At 42.1% G+C, this 17,944-nt stretch overlaps 1 protein-coding gene across 1 annotated transcript in view; it reads right to left on the bottom strand.

Moving 5' to 3' along the window:
• MBOAT1 (membrane bound glycerophospholipid O-acyltransferase 1) overlaps positions 1-17,944 on the bottom strand; it is a 90,845-nt gene that overhangs the window by 42,262 nt on the left and 30,639 nt on the right. The window contains exons 2-4 of the mRNA XM_084620976.1: positions 9,780-9,925; positions 8,983-9,060; positions 4,764-4,859 (exon numbers count right to left, since the gene is read on the bottom strand). Of these exons, the coding sequence (XP_084477102.1) occupies positions 4,764-4,859; positions 8,983-9,060; positions 9,780-9,925 (320 nt within the window). The remainder of the gene's footprint in view (positions 1-4,763; positions 4,860-8,982; positions 9,061-9,779; positions 9,926-17,944) is intronic.

Raw genomic sequence — 17,944 nt, 5'->3', positions numbered from 1 at the left:
CTCCGCTGGACTCTTTCCAGTTTTTCCACATCCTTCTTGTAGTGTGAAGCCCAAAACTGGACACAGTACTCCAGATGAGGCCTCACCACTGTCGAATAGAGGGGGACGATCCTGTCCCTCGATCTGCTGGCAATGCTCCTACTTATACATCCCAAAATGCCATTGGCCTTCTTGGCAACAAGGGCACACTGTTGACTCATATCCAGCTTCTCGTCCACTGTAACTCCTAGGTCCTTTTCTGCAGAATTGCTGCCGAGCCATTCGGTCCCTAGTCTGTAGCGGTGCATTGGATTCTTCCGTCCTAAGTGCAGCGTATTTACCTCTCCTCCCAGTTTAGTGTCATCTGCAAACTTGCTGAGGGTGCAATACACACCATCCTCCAGATCATTTATGAAGATATTGAACAAAACCAGCCCCAGGACTGACCCTTGGGGCACTCCACTTGATACCAGCTGCCAACTAGACATGGAGCCATTGATCACTACCCGTTGAGCCCGACAATCTAGCCAGCTTTCTATCCACCTTATAGTCCATTCATCCAGCCCATACTTCTTTAACTTGCTGGCAAGAATACTGTGGGAGACCGCGTCAGAAGCTTTGCTAAAGTCAAGGAACAACATGTTCACTGCTTTCCCTTTATCCACAGAGCCAGTTATCTCATCATAGAAGGCAATTAGATTAGTCAGGCATGACTTGCTCTTGGTGAATCCATGCTGACTGTTCCTGATCACTTACCTCTCCTCTAAGTGCTTCAGAATTGATTCCTTGAGGACCCGCTCCATGATTTTTCCAGGGACTGAGGTGAGGCTGACTGGCCTGTAGTTCCCCCAAAAGGGAAGAAGGAAGATCCTGGGAAGACGTCTCCATGTGGTCTCTTTCCCTGTTCTTTGTTTAAAACACTTGATGGTGGCAGCATACAGTTCAAGGAAAAGGCAAAGTTTGTACCTTGGGGAAGTTTTTAACCTAAGCTGGTAAGAATAAGCTTACGGGGTCTTTCATGCAGGTCCCCACATCTGTGCCCTTGAGTTCAGAGTGGGGAGGGAACCTTGACAGGCTCTCATAAAATTATCCAGATTGTCTAAGTTTTTTATTATTGTACTAGAAACTCCATATCTTAACTCTCTTGCTGTATTTTGTTACTTCTGTTTTCAACAGAAACCAGGAAGTGCGGCAGCACACAGAAGAAGATACAAAACTGAAATTTACACACCTCAAATCAGTTTCCAGTTTGTTTCGTGTTTAGGCAGAAATGAAGTCACTTCCTAACTTAAAATCAGAACCACTTGCTTCACCCATCCCCATCTAAACAATATGTTCAGTTGGTGGCGTCATTACATAACTATTCTTTAGTGTTGAAAGTTTTCATTCAGAAAAATGTTTCTTTCTGAGGGAAATGCATGGGATATTAATGGGATATCAAGCTTTTCAACTCTGATTCACTGGTTTGAATTTCAGCTGATTGGTAGTTACCACCACGGTTCTTTATCAGCTTATGTGTAATCAGTTAGGGGTGTCCAGTTTCAAGTGGACAAATACTAAGCAGAGTAGTCAAGCAATGAATGAGTGTGTAGTGAATGAAAAGAGTGCTATCTTCACACTACAGAACAGAGGCTTATTGGCAGAGCCATGTCTTGCTCTACTACTACCCATGTTGTACCTGGTCTGTGGATACACAAAGGACTTCGGTCCCCAGAACTGTCATCCCATCACTTCCATTGCCAAAAAAGAATTTCCTTACTATATTTCCAAGGAAAACAAATGTTTCCATCTAACTCTTTGGAGTGCTTAATACTTCTGACTTTGTTCTGAATTGGTATAACAGTAAAAGAATACATCTAGGTCAGTTTCCATTGTCAAATGTATTTTCTTTTTACAAATTGGCTATTCTACCATTGTTGCTAACTTTGGGGACTGAAATAAAACCACCAGGAGGAAAGAAAACACAGCAAAGCATTAAGCATTAGAAGATAAATCACTGCCTTCAGTGATGCTCCTTGCTAAAAAAATTGCTTATAAAGCTTTTCTAGATTTCACATTTGATTATGTTCATTTTTAGGGTGGTTTGCTAGAAATGATGCCAATTTTCCTTTGGAGTAAAGTTAGTGTTGATGAAATGTTTTAGCCCAACAGCCCTAGAGAATGAAGTGCTCCATTTATCTACAGCAGAAATATGGCACATGCAGTAAAAAGTGCAAGATTGTGTATCTGTCAGCCAAAAGGCCCCGATTTACACATGGAAAACACCACCTTTCAGGGTGAAAAGGTGGGTCAGTCTCCAAGCCAATTCAAGCATTTGCCTCTCATATGAGACTATTAATAAGGGTGGGCAATTGGTGCCAATTTTATGATGATTTTTGTGCTGTGAATTTTTCCACTAGGAAAAGTGCAGAGGACCCTAGCATTTCACATAAGGCATCTGTGTCACCCACAGGCCTTCAGTGAATATTCTTCAAATGGTACTGTTTTTTGCTCATAACAAACTGGCTGAACTCAAACCCATAACCAAAAAATGAGAGGCGCCGTGGCCCCAGTCCAGCAAAGGATTTAAGCTTGTGCATAATTTAATGCACATGAGTCGTCACACTGACTTCAATCATACTGTTTACGTGCACAAAGTTAGGCACACGTTTGAGTGGTTTGCTGGATTGGGACCCATGCCCATTACCAGCCTCCTGAGCTATCACATTCCTTTGATTTTTTCTTTTCAAACTAATCCATTTCTGGTAAAAACTATAATATTACTGCACTGACAGTCTACGTATGCTATAAAAGAAGATGATGTATTATTAGTAGTGCCATTCTTATAAAGTATTAAAAAACACCAAAAATCAACTCACCAGCATAATCCTCTTAGCATCAAGAAGAAGGAAAAAAATATGTAATTGGGGAAGAAAGAATTAAAAAACACTAAATAATCCTAAGAACAGTTTATAAATGCCAAAGCAAAGCAGTCAGAAAAGGACTTATAATAAAACATGCATGTTTCACTCTTTCAAAAATGGGATAAAACAGCTTTGCTGGTAGCTGGCCCTTTAAAGCTGGAAGAAACAACCAGCTACAGCTATTCTGGAAGCTCTCTCCCTTTCAGAGGGAGAGGGGCAGATGAAGGGTGACCAGATGTCCTGATAAAATCGGGACTGTCCCGATATTGAGCAGTTTGTCCTGCGTCCTGACCGAAGTATGGTTGGGATGCCATTTGTCCCGATATTTTGTTTGGGGCGTGTCTTTCCCCGCCCCCCACCTTAGGCGGCAGTGACAGGCAGGGGGCATGCCTTTTTAATTGTTACACTCACCCTGCACATCCAGCTCTTCGGCAGCAGGTCCTTCAGTTGCTGACAGACTTTGGCAGTGGGTACTTCTTTCTTCGGTGGCAAGATTTATTTCCCACCGCCAAACGTGCCAGGTGAGTGTAACAATTGAAAAGGCACTCCCCCTGTGGCGGTCCTGATATTTTGTATTTAGCATCTGGTCACCCTAGCCAGAAGGCTCCTTTCACATTGTTTTCCCAGCTTGGCAAGAAAGGGCTTTGGGATAATCCAAGGACCGTCTCCCCAGAGTAGAATCAGAATGAGGAAAGAGAAGGCTTGGGGCCACTCACCGGGACTGGTCTATTGCACTATCAAGAAAGGAATAAAGAGAGCAACAGTCTACCCCACCCAACCAGACAAACTTAAGGAAGAAGCAGCTTGGGCCAACCTGGCTTGCTGCTTCCTTGGACACTGAGGGATTGGCAGATAGGAAGATAACCTCAGACCCACTCTACCACCAAAGAGTAACTTTAGAACTTACTCCCCCAACCCCACTCAAGGTGAAGAAGGAGATAAGTAGACCCTCCCCACCTCTGGCAAGTTGCTGTTGTGCAAGAACACACACAGGTACACCTCACTGGCTAATGGAAATACTGAGTCATTCTAACATCATGTATTATTTACTTTGAACAAGTACTTCTTGAAAGATTAAGTAAACAAGATTGCAAGACAACCCTTTGTGGCATTCTTTTAATTGTATTAAATTACAGTCCTAAAATAATTTAATAATAAATTATAATAATTGTTAGCCAATACATATATGGTAGGCTTAGTGTTAATATAAGTATTGGGAAGCTATGTCAACTGAATGTATTATACTCTCCCTACAATTCTGTCCACCCATGTCAGGTATCCCATAAGATGATGCACTAGTTGAAGTAAGCTTTGGCTTAAGGAGATAGGAAAACGGTCTGGGTCGGGACATATGAGTATTTTACCATATTAACAGGTAGGGAGTTATTCTCACAACTGAAATTTCCCAAAGGAAAAGGACAAGACATATGAATATTCTACCCTGGCATAAACCTAAGAGGTTCCTTCATGCTCCTTGGTACCTGGAGTGCATGCGTTCAGAACAATGAGATAAGGGGTACATCATGTTACTGAAAAAACAAGGTAGAGGGCAGATTGGTTAAATCTAGTTTCAGATGATGTGCACAGTACCTTTTACTTGTCAACGGTTAGGGGATAAAAAGATGGCTTTAGAAGTATAAATTTGGGAAGCACACCTTCTGTGTAAAGTGAAGGTAACAATACTACATGAGGTGGCTTCCCAGAACCTGGTATCATATTGAAAGTTTTTCCCTGTTCTTTATTATTATTGGCTTATATCGATAAACCTGAGTGATACTAGTTAATTTGCCTCTTGAATATATTTCATAATGAACCAAAGTGTGATCAAACAATTGACTATACAATTTATCAACAGACATAGTATATGAGCTGGATACTCACCCAGAGAAATCTGTAGTGAGAATACCATAATTAAATATGTAAATTCGGCTAATGTGACACAATGTGAGGTATCCCATGGCTACCACAAAGGAGTACCTAAACAGAACATACAAACAAACAGAACAGTTACCCACCGAAGCAGAGTCAAGACTTTACATTCAGTTCATACAGGCAAAACAAAAAACGAGGGTAAATTTATACATCAGAATGATAATCAAAATTGAGACACTCAAAATTACTAGTCACTTTGGAAAATTATGTCCTAGAATTCAAGTATTTGAAGCCAGATAACATTTAACATACTGCTGAGATTATCCATTCTCCTTTCTGTTCTGTGTACACACACACAGACCAGAAATACTTGAGACTCTCATATTGCAAATCTGTAGGAACCAGGGAGAGAGAGAGAATATAATTATGCTTTAAGAGTACATAGTAGCTGTGCATTGTTTTCAGTGACATTTGGAAGACAATTTATTTTGGCTTTACATGCTCAAATAGGCTGTTATGCAAAGCTCTGCACCCAGGAAGTATTCTTTAACTAGGGTTTGAAAAGTCCACTCTCTGGTTTGTGTCCTGAATGAATGTAAAATTAGGTTAGGCAGGATGGCTACTGGCACCCCGTATTCTGACATTCTAATGGTTTAAGGCAGTGATACTCAGACCTCAGTGGTTCAGGAGCCAGATTGGCAATCAGCAGTACCCAAAAGAGTCACAGTAGCATGAATTCATTGTTTCATTAAATATGAATAGTACTATAGTAAAACAGTATGAGAGGGGAAATAGTTCATACTACTGTGGCTCTTTTGGGTACTGCTGATTCCTAATTTGGCTTCCGAACCACAGAGGTCTGCCATATCTATAATTCTTACAGCAAATAAGTTAGTAGCTTAGTGCAAGTTCATAACTTATTGGTTAATAACATAGTAAAAGCATCCTGATTGGTTAACAATTAAATCACACTGTGTTTTGGTATCATGTGCTGCAAAGATATGCAGGAGACACGTTAAAGAGATCATGGGCCACATGGGAATGCGGCTCATGGGCCGCAGTCTGAGTATCACTGGTTTAAGGAGTGCAGTGTTGCAGATCCTTGGTGCAGCACAAGGAGGGGTGATACTCAAATCCTGTTACTTCCTCTACCTCTCCTCATTATCCCCATCCATAACAGAACAGGAAAGAGGCTGCTGGCAGAGGTAGGTTGCCAATGAGAGCCTGGAGACAGAGAAGAGCAGGAAGAAGACCAACAGAACCAAGATTCAGCAGAGCAGAAGGGAGCAGCAGAGCACCAGGAGGCTGAAACACCAAACTGAGAAGAGAACAGCAGGTGATCCTAAGAGCCGATCTAGAACTAAGGTCTTCAGGGTCCAACACCACATCAGCAAAACCAGCCAGCTGGAGACCAGGACCACAGAGCCCAAGGGGGCAGGCAGGAACCTAATGATTGGGAAATCAAGGCCTTCACACCCAAACAGCAGTGGCACAAACTGACCAGCAGAAGACCAGGCAGGCAGACTGGCAAGTGTGAGGCTGTAGCCACCAGGCCCAAGTCAGGATGAACCAGAATGGGGAACAGAACAGAAGATGATATGACAAAAGAACTGGCCAGCTGCGGGGGTGGGGGGGGGGGCAGGCCTTTGTCCATTTAAGGGAGGTGCATTTAGGCTCACCAGTGACTAATTACTTACCACCCAGGTGATGAGTTTCAGGTGAGAGATCAGGTGACAGCCTGCAGGCTCACCTGGTTCTCAAATAAAAGGTCAGCAAGTAGCTTCAATAGGGAGAGAGACCTGCATGTAGCAGGACGGCTCCTGTAGGAGACCCAGTGTTAGGATGAAAGTCCTGGAAGGCGATTCTCCACACCAGCTAATTGTAAAACCTGGCTGGAGACACCTGTTGTATGAGCAGGGCAAGAAACCTTATGTGGAAGAGGCTTTATGAGGAGCCAGGCAGCAGGACCTTATTTATCGGTTTTGAGTATTGATTTTAAAAAATAAACCTGTCCCTGGGTTTGACCCACTACAGCCCTCCTGGCTCAAACCAGTAGAGGAAGGCAGAACACCAGCTGTGTCGGGGTAGGCAGCCTATGCAGAAACTGGACTAATGGGGAATAAGAAGGGTGTAGATTAGATTCATTCATGTATTCATACTTTCGTTATTTCCCTTAGTCTCCTTTTTACCTCACTCCATGAGAAATCTCTCGCCCGAGAAAATATACTTTTTTATATTCCTATTATTAATATTCTTGTACATTGCTGAAGGAATGGGGCAAGGCTTGGGGACCCAATGTATTAAAACTGTATGAATAGGCTCAGTCTTTAAACCAGCCGCTGTTGGCTACATTTTTCAAGCCCGTTTTAATCCATAACATTTATCATTTAAGTTACTTTTCACGTTACCTCAATTAATTTGAACATGCTATGTTTGAGCTACAAAACTATTGCTAAGAGTGGGGAATGGCTCTGTTCCAACTTCCCCAGCCCTGCTAAGATTTTCAGCATGTTCCATCACAATTTCAAACCAATGCAGTTCAAAGTATGACTCACTACTGCACTCCAATAGCCAACAATATTATGTAAACTGCCTTCATTTGTGCTGCAACATATGCTATTTTTTCCATCATGAATAATTGGCTAAACAGTAAGAGTGAGAGGAAAATCCTTTAACTTGAATGTATGCCAATTTCTTCTCATTCTCCTATGCAGGCATGAATAAATATTGAATTTCTAGCTGTAGATTTGGTTTCTACAACTTGGTCCACTGATCCAGAACAATAGATTGCTCCCTTCTTTCCCCAAGACACAGGCACCAGTACTGATCAAGAAAGAAACAAAGCGTATTTTAGCATCTTTTCTCTCTGGTCCCTTTTCACACAGGCAGTGTAGTGCTAGTTATCAACTACATCAGGATTTCTGGGTTCTAGTTCTGGCTCTGCCTTCTGAATGTGCTAGGTAAACCCTCAGAGAGCCCCTACCAAATTATAAGCAAGCACAGGGATTCTGTCTTCAGGTACAACTGCAGTGACCACGGGCGTATGTCTAAGCCAATGAAGGTGAGTTCTAAAACTTGCACAAAGAGAGTAGACAAGAGGATATATATTACAAACCAACACTAGACCTAATGGGAGCATTAATCCAACAGTCTAAGCAATGCCCAAGTCAACCCAAAACAAAAAGGTGGAATAACTCTCAGGCTGCCAGCTGACCTGTTCCTCTGGATTACTTACATAAACCACTTTTCCAGGTAACATTACTACCTCCATATCTTCAACTAAGAGCTCAAAATAACAGCAAGTGAAAAGCAATTCCACATGCAGAGAGAGAAGGGATGAACACTAACAAAGAACTATCACTTGAAGAACTCTGAGACAATACATTATCTGTGATTATGTTTTGCAAAATATTGCAAAGAGAACTACTCTACTGCCCTGTAAATCTCTTCTACTGATGCTTCCTATCTTCGTACAAGAATCAGCTATGGTTTCAACACAGTTTGCCAATTCTGATCAAGGTACCATCTGCCCAATAAGGTTCAGTGAGACACTAAACATACACCTGGCTAAGGTAGTTTCAGAAACTCTAGGTACCTTTCTTTTTGACCCTAGCATAAGGAATAAATAAAATCTGACAGTCTATAACTTTTACTTTTGGGCTGGTGATGGTTCAATGCTCTCTTGTCATCAAGGCAATGGCATTTCCTGTATTTGCAGTTCTGGGAAGCTCTGTGTTCAGTACCAAAATACTGACTTGTTTCACAAAACACAGATTTTGAACTGCCTGTGATCTTATTCTGACTGCCTAACTAACTCAGGGATAAATGGGAAATGCATAAAGGCCAAACAGCAAGAGGGAAAAATTAAAAACAGGTTTTTTTTAAAACCCATCCTCCAGGACACAATACTGAAGAGAGTGTGGCTTGACATAATCTCCAACAACAACTTAAAGACAAGAGGTCTCCATGTAAATTGCTGAAGCTGCAGGAGGCTAAACTGGGCAAAGTACAAAACACCCTCCCTCTCTTTGGTACAGATGTGATACACTAACTAAAAATTCACAAAATTTAGACAATACAGTGGATACTCTAGTTAAATCCATAAAACTGCTGCAACTGAGTGGAGATGGTGAGAACAGACAGATAAGATACAAAAATGAACTTCTGGGTTGCTGCCAGCCTCTGGATGGAACAGGGTAATTGAATTCTTGTCCCCATGTAACTTTACCTGTGGATGTTGGGAATACTCGCAATGTTCATGATGCCATAGCTCATTATCACCAGTACAAAAATATGGATTGAGTACCTTGAAAACAAAAAGATAAACATTTAGATAGTCTAAAAGTAAGACTGCAGGGCTGATGGGAAAAAAAATCCCTTTTCTGCCATGTAACCTAACTAAATTTGAAATACAGCTGGTAAACATGGAACCACCCCACAATGCAGTTTTTACAGAGTGACTAGAACAGTGCTTCGAATAAGAATCCTGTCAACCAGTTTGGGTCTAAAATGTTCTTTTTTTAAAATAATCAAATTGAATACTCAACAATGGATGCATCTCCTCTAATGAAGATATATGTTTATGTCTTCTTAGGCGATGGTGTCTCTTTGATGCCTGCAGTAAACTTGTCATAGATAAATACAACATACATCTACAAGAGAGACAAGGGAATATCTTTTATTGGACCAGCATCTGTTGGTGAGAGAGACAAGCTTTTGAGCTACATAGAGCTCTTCTTCAGCTTGTCTCTCTCACGAACGGAAGTTGGACCAATAGCAGATATTACCTCACCCACCTTGTCTCTCTAATGTCGTGGGACCAACAGGGCTACAACAACACTGCAAATATACATCTGCAAGTCATTACAGTTTGTTCTGGGCTTTGGGGCGGTTAGGTGGTGGTTGTTTTGCAGGACTGCAACACACAAGTTGTCTCAGGACTGAACACAAATGATCTAGGAAAACTGACATGAAATAAAACATAATTGCTAGCATAATTTGTTTATCTGAAAGTTAAATACTCACCATCCAAAACAGAAAACAGCAAAGTATATTCCAAAGAGAGTGGCAAATGCATGACGAACAACAGAACTGACATTGCTGGGGCTCAAATAAATTCGAAACCAAAAAGCAGCGAACAAGGCAAACAGCTGACAGGCTACAAAATTGACCTAAAACAAAAACAAACAAAAAAAGAAATTTGGAATGTTACTTGGCCATAGGCTTCATTGTTGGAGATCACAACAGCTTCCTCTTGTGACTCTGGAAAAAGCTATATAGAATTTCTCACCTATGACAAGAAACCAGGGTAGATCCAGGAGGAAAAAGAATAAAGGAGTTGACCTTGTTTCATGGGCAAAGCTCCCAGTAAAGTCCCTTTGAAATGGGAGCTTTGCTTGACTAAGGCCAAAAGGATCAAACCCTATGGGCCAGAATGTGGGTCATTTAACAGTCCCATCCAGGAGTAACAGCAGCCCCTGCATGGCTGTTTTTTTATCCTTCCACACAGATGGGCAGGGATGGAAGTGGGTAGAATCTTGGTTCTTCCCCCCACTCACCATAATGCACCAACCTCCTTGAGGCCTCTCCTCCCGGTGCATGCCCAAACAGCAGTGGCTGGAAACAATAAGGCCCATAATAAGGAGTTCTGCTAATTAAAACAGAAATTAGCCACGGTAATGGGTACTGCCAACCTCAAGAAAGAGGCTTGTGAGTGCAGGAGACAGAGCCATCAAGTGGAATTCACTCTCAGAATAGCCACAAGCCTCCGTGCATTCAAAGCAAAACACAAAACTTGCTTCTGCCACTGCCCTTCCCCTCAGTTGCCCCCCAAAAACCCCACAGAGTTAAAACAAATAAAGCTCTTTTGTTTTTTCTAATAAATGTGTAAGGTGCTCAGATACCTCAGTGATGGACAGGATATGGAAACCTAGACAGATAAAATTAGATTTACTTTATTTTGCTGCACTCGTTTTCTTGAACATTCACCTCAGGCTCTTTGGCAACGTACTAAGCTGTGAATCTAGACCAAGTTAGCATATCACATTGGGAAATCCTTTAAACTAAGGCTGCCTAAGCACTGCTGGGTCTGACTTATTGTCCACATGAAAGTCACATATTAAATAAATAATTCAGGGATGTCGTTTCTTACGGTATGTCTACACTGTAAAGTAAGCCCAGGGTTAGTAGAACTCAAGTTAGTAGACCCTGGGTTTGTTAACCTAGGGCTTGAGCATCTACACTCATTTGTAACTTCAGATTAGGAATTGTTGAACCCTGAGACCCAACCTGGGGCTCCAATATCTACACCTCATTATGCATGCCCATCTCCAATCACCCATATCCCAGCCTTCCTAGCATCTCCCAAAATGTGGCCACTCTAGCCCTTTCTTTGTGGTACAGTGTGGGGAAACTTGACTGTCCAGAGAACAAAGAAAGTTGGCTTGTGTGGTTGTGAAATAATTTTGACAAACTCCCAGACTCTGAGTCCAATAGGGCTGTATCTACGTTGCAAATTCCTGGCTCGACTCAGGCTCAGACCCTCCACCCCCATGGGGTGCCAGGATCCTGCTCCAAGCCCTGGGCTAACACTATTTGTGTGTATACAGAAGGGGGGTTAGTCCTGAGCCTCAGTTTGAACCCTGGGCTTACACTGCAGTACAGACATATCTTTAAGGTCTTTGGCATGGCAGAGCACATTCATATTCAGCATGGTCCTGTTGCAGTAAAAGCAGTCTGTAAATATTTTTTGGTTCAGTTATTAAACAAAACTATTTATTTCAGTATTGATAAAACGGAAATTGCTGCCGCTCTAAAGTTCAAAACATGTAGGATTTCAGCCTCAAGCTCTTTGGAGCAGAGCCAGTCTCTTCTTGTGTCTTTTGCAACCTCGTAATACAGTCAACACTTAAACAATAAAAGGCATCATATGATTACGACTCAGGAGTAAATAGAGGAGCTTTCTCCCACCATGACAATACTTTAAGCCTGTCTGAATAAGGGAATTACTCCTCCCATCTGTATCAAGCATTAAAAGCAGATGTAAAGAGCATCTCAGAGAAAGCCATTTGCAGTGCACAACAAGATGACTTTATTGGTCGTACAAAACCCAGGAACTATTGTACAATTCTTGAGCACAGGTTGCTGTCACATTATGTATTAACAGACTGTTTAAATTTAGAGCACCAACCTCACATAGTCAGGCTTAGCACAGTGCGGGGGTCCAATGAGATCTGGAAGCAGAGGAGGACATCTGTTCCACAAGTCTGTAAAGTGGCAGTATAGCCACTCCATGGCCACTGCTACAGCCCAAAGGCTCAGGTTGTGCCCCATGTATGTGGGACCACATGGGTATGCCTACTTGGCAATGTACTTGCCCTCAAAGCCTGCCCCAACCCCTCTCGTTTGGGGCTGTACATAGGTAAGCTTTGATGGAGCTAAGCTGCATGGCAGGCTGGAATGCTGAGCCGCTATGCAGGCTTCTCAAAGCCCACCCCACCTACCCACAATGGACAGAGAGGGAGAGAACGTGGACTTTGACCTGCGTATCTGTTTAAAAGACAAAACAACAACACCCTGTTTTGTGGGAGCAGTAGTCATGGAAAACTCACCAGGAAAGGCAACAACAAAAAACATAGTATTTACTTTTCCCCCACTTTACTATTTCATTGACCATTCGATCCAAGATCTTGGTTGTGCCTTAGACCTTCAGAGTCACAATTCCCTCCCTGTGCTGCTTTTGGGGCAGTACAGCTACATGTTGCTCCTTACACTGGGATAAAAGTAAAAGCAAATTCCAGCCCTAACTTTCATTCTACTTTCAATGCTTAAAGGCAATTTCTTTATAAGAAACTCCAGTGCCATAGATCTAATTTACATGGAGAGTGATAATCTTGGAACTGTAATTTTCACTTAACCCTCTTGCCCTGAATTAAACTAACAGTAGCCTCCAGCACCATGGTTACAACATGCCATTAACGCAGGAAATCTAATTTAGAAAGCTAACAATTTAGAAGTAATTTACAGTACCTGAAAAGGAAGGTTAGAGTGAGGGAATCAAAGAAGAACAAATTGAAATAGCAGCGCCCCTGAAAGTCATTTTGAAAGTAAATGACTAAGTACTACTCTAAAGGGAATGAGAAAGCAGTATAAATTGGCATGGTTTTCAAGATCAAACACTGTTTTCTAACTGTTTCACAGAAGCAGAAGGATGTGGTTTACAATGCTAAGAAACTGCCTCTTCACTGACTGAGGGCACACTCACCCCTACCCTGGTCATCTCCTCCTTCTTCTCACCGGCTATGACCCAAACGCTAATGCGCATTCAACATCCTTTCCTCCACATCCTTATCCAACTGATAAAGATACTCCAGCAAGAATATGCTTTATTTATGTATTTTTGTTTCATTTTGTTTAGTGCTAATGGGCATAATTATCTAAAATCTGTTCCTTACAGGTTTTCTATCAACCAAGAAACGAGTGTGCCTAAATTACGCTTGAACCATTTTCTTCTTCTGCATCTTGGGCAATATGTAATGTGATGCCTTAAATATATCCATGGTTTTTCACCCCCTAACTATACCATGATAAGACATAACACTAAGCATTGTTTGCAATTTTATTAGAGAAAACACCCATGCAATTTATATATATATTTAATACAGTAGAACCTCAGAATCACGAATGCCTCTGGAATGGAGGTTGTTTGTAACTCTGAAATATTTGTAACTCTGAACAAAACATTATGCTTGTTCTTTCAAAAGTTTACAACTGAACATTGACTTATTACACCTTTGAAACTTTACTATGCAGAGGAAAAATGCTGCTTTATCCCTCCGCTCCCTTTTTAGTAGTTTATTTTTAACACAGTACTGTACTATATTTGTTTCTCCCCTACCCCACAGCTGCCTGATTGTTTTACTTCCAGTTCCAAATGAGGTGTGTAGTTTACTGGTCAGTTCATAACTCTGGTGTTTGAAACTCTGATGTTCTACTGTACCTACACGAGTATGCACAACATGGTGTGGTATAAAGGTTTTATTCACATTGCAGGATCAGGGCCTTAGTTACCATAAGATTAATTTTCAGAGGTCCTGAATGCTCACAGCTCCCACTGACTGCCAGTGGAGTTGCAGGTGCTCAACACTTCTACAAATCACTACCCATAAGTTCAGCTGTGCAAGGCTCAAAAAAATCTAAACATTTATCCACAAGTCTTTTCTAAACATAAAATTGTCACAGATTTAAAGTCTTTTTTCACAGGATCTTCCAGGGCCTGATGCAAATGCTGGCCTCATTGGAAAGCTTTTCCCAGTGGTATAAAATTCCCATTTCTAACCATGTAGTGTGGTTTAAAGCTGCAGCTTTTTATTGTCGAGAAAAATTGGTTTTCATGACAGACCAAATCTTGTCCATTCTCTGCATCAGGGAAACTAATTCTGAGGGAGGGGAGAATTCTACATCTCAGGAGAAGAGGAAAAGAAACAGTCAACAGTACATAATAAATTATCATATGCATATCATATGTTGTGTGTGTGTGTGTGTGTGTGTGTGTGTGTGTGTGTGTGTGTGTGTGTGTGTGTGTGAGAGAGAGAGAGAGTGAGAGAGAGAGAGAGAGAGAGGGTTATAACACAATAAGCATACTGCAGTTTATTATGCAGATTCCTTTGGGACCTTTTGCTTACCATACATATTTGAGGTAGTTAAGTAAGGTTGCTATGAAGAACAAACATTTCCCCTAATTTTCAAAACTGAGCACATGTCTATGCTTTAAAGTAACTTTATATGATACAATTTGTGTGCACTCAATGCTGGATCACAAAGAAGGAAAGTTCATTCCTTCTCCCTGATCCCAAAATCCCTGGCTGTGGGAATTGCCACATTGGCAGAAGAGCATAAAACCACCCTCCTTTTGATTCATACCATTTCTGTTGTTGGTGTTGCTAACAGCACAGTGGAAATAATGAATTAGGGGATTCTGAATGTTGACTTAGGAAAATAATTATTCACTTATCTTAAAAATGATCCCTTCCGTTTCAAGCCTACAATTATTTGTATATTATATAACCCATCTTTTAACTGCTCATGCCCATTCAATGTTGCCTTCGGATCCTTTCATTTCAAACTTCTTCAGCCTTGACAACATGAAAGAAATGCATTGGCTTTCTACAAAGCCGATTTCTACTGAATAAGATACAATAAATGAACCATCAGAGCACATAGTACGCCGCCAAGGCCAGCCTTGGAAAGATACCACCATCCCCTCAGTTTTCATTATTCAACTTGTCTCTTGGTCCATCAGTCAGCTGGTGAAGGCAGCAATATAATGCAGCAGCAAGGCACTCTGCCACTGAAGAAAGAGAGAAGTTGGGGCAACTCCAACCATGCAGTTAATAAAGGAATGGTACTGGATGGACTGCTACTGAGAGCTCCTCAACCAGAGAACAGTAGCTGCAAAGTTAAGCCTTAAGTCTGGGGAACCAGGTAGCTGACATAAGAACGGCCATACTAGGTCAGATCAAAGGTCCATCTAGCTCAGTATTCTGTCTTCCGACAGTGGCCAATGCCAGGTGCCCCAGAGGGAATGAACAGAACAGGTAATCATCAAGTGATCCATCCCCTTTCACCCATTCCCAGCTTCTGGCAAACAGAGGCTAGGGACACCATCCCTGCCCATCCTAGTTAATAGCCACTGATGGACCTATCCTCCATGAATTTATCTAGTTCTTTTTTGAACCCTGTTATAGTCTTGGTCTTCTCAACATCCTCTGACAAGGAGTTCCACAGGTTGATTGTGCATTATGTGAAAAAATACTTCCTTTTGTTTGTTTTAAACCTGCTGCCTATTAATTTCATTTGGTGACCCCTAGTTTTTGTGCTATGAGAAGGAATAAATAACACTTCCTTATTTACTTTCTCTTTGACAGACCAAGGGAATCCTCACTGCATAGTGTTGTCGGTAGCTACCGGTGTGGGGCTCTGCTCTTGTTTGATGATGATAACAGTTGGCTGCGTGCATGTTCCCTCTGTGTGCTGTCCCAGCTCTGCGCAGATAGCTAATACAGCAGACCCCGAGAGAACCCCCAAAAACCACAGACTCTAGTAAGGTACGAAGGAACCTGAGCCAGGTTTATTGTCAAACGAAGCACAGTAATAGTTCCCTGTAGACTCTACAGGGCATACTACGAATTTGTGCTCCCTGGCAATGGACACAGCTCAGTCAGTGGCGGGACACTCCACTGCCCCCTAGGCTGGAAAACGATGTGTGCTCCCGGACCTATTTCTATACAGTTGCAGGACAGATTACTCATCATAGTTCAAACGAATCTACCCATCATGTTGTCTTTTTGACCCTGACTTTAAGATGCACCTGCCTGTTGCTTGTTATGTCTGTGGAGTGTTCTGATGCTGTCTTGGCGCAAGTTCCTCTCATTAGCACTTATGTGCATGTGCACGTGCTTCTAACAACCTTTTCTTGCCAACTTCTGTGAGTGGGACCTGCCTCTGGCTCACAGCCCAGCTTTGCTTAACACTGCCTGGAAGTACTTTGGTTCAGGCTTCAGGCCTCAGACTGGGCCTCTGATACAAGAGTTTATGTTTCAGGGCCTCCTCTTACTACACATAGCATGGATGGTGAAGAAAGGAATTAAATTTCATGTTTTTTTTCTATAGTCATTCTATTTTTCCTCATGAACAATTACTTATTGCGTTTGTCATAGGGCCCTGAAATCCAAACTGCATCTGAAAACCTCCTAACCAAATCAAACCAAGCGACCAACAGCCCACTGTCTGGACTCTGTGAATGACATTATCTAAACATACTCCTATTGATTATATGATTCTCCTGTACTTACAATACTGTAGGTAGGTCATCATTACCAAAAAGAGGTCACCTTTAAAGGGCCCAGTCATCCCCACTTTATTTTTAATAAGAGGAGACAGTGATCTGGCAGATGTGGCTGATCGGCAAAAGGGGGAGAAGTGATCACTTCCAGGCATCAGCCCCCGACCCCCAGGTTTCAGAGCCCCTACGTGGGCATGTCTGAGAACAGAGAGGGCCTATGATGCAAGAGGGCCACTCCCCACCTTATCATTCCCAGACACTCCGTAAGATAAAGCTGACCCCTTTTGCGCTACCCTGTATGTGTTTCCCTTACATTCAACACCCACAGCAGGACGCTTTTAGGGACAGCAGTCAATGGGCAGGGAGCCAAAAGGAGGGTCCAAGACAGCAATGTGCAAAGACCCTGGCCTCAGACAGGTGTCCCAAGATCTCTACAGACCTCAGGACATTGGAGGATGTAGTAAACGGAACCTGCTGCCTCTCCCACCAAGAAACAAACCCAGCTCGCCCAATGGAATGATGAAATTGAAACAAAGCTAGAGGGAATCCAAAGTTTCCTGTTCCCTGCACAGTTTTTTCCAAAGTAGTGGACAAACTGGCCCCATGACCAGAATATTTAGTGATTCATCACATTCCTACAACAGGAGGAAAGCAACAGAAAGGTATGACAGCTCCACAGAGAAGTAAATAGTGTGTTGTCCTCTCTCTTGAAAACTATCATCGAAACCACAGAAAAACCTATATAGAAGAAGAGAGAAAATACTTTCCCTTGCTCGGAAATTCTTGGAACATTTAGAGTCAGGACACAGATGATTTAGAGCTGGTAATTCCCTGGCTTCACCCTTATAATAAATCACTAAAAATACTCCTGGTCACTGCTTCACCCAGGTTGTATTGGGTTACTCACCTCTCGCTTTAAAAAAAAAAAAAAAAAAAAGAGAGAGTTTCTTTCCATTGATCCTGCAATAATCCTAGCACATGCAAAATCGCCCACAAGTCTGACCACAAAATACCTTGCTTTTCCTTTATTATTCTTTCCCCTTATACTTGCTCAAAAACTGACCTCACTTGCCAAAATGTAGGAGAATGGACTAGATTGACAATAATTCTCTCCAAACTCAAAATGGCAGCACATAGTGGCACGTCTGGATAGAATCTGAACTTCAGTGATCTCTGGCTGCCAAAACAGTCCCAGCTAAACAGTGGCAATTAACTTTCAGGCTGGAGTCTGCTCTGAACTGGCCCAAGATTACAGGAATGCAAAAGTGGCAATAAGTCACTTTTACTTCTTGCCCGAAGGTCCTGTGCTGAGCAGTATTCAGCCAGACCTGAAGATCAGGCTCTAAAT

The sequence above is a fragment of the Lepidochelys olivacea genome, assembly GCF_965140295.1.
Source record: "Lepidochelys olivacea isolate rLepOli2 genome assembly, chromosome: 2".
Taxonomy (NCBI): domain Eukaryota; kingdom Metazoa; phylum Chordata; order Testudines; family Cheloniidae; genus Lepidochelys; species Lepidochelys olivacea.
This window is presented reverse-complemented; position numbering and strand designations above follow the sequence as displayed.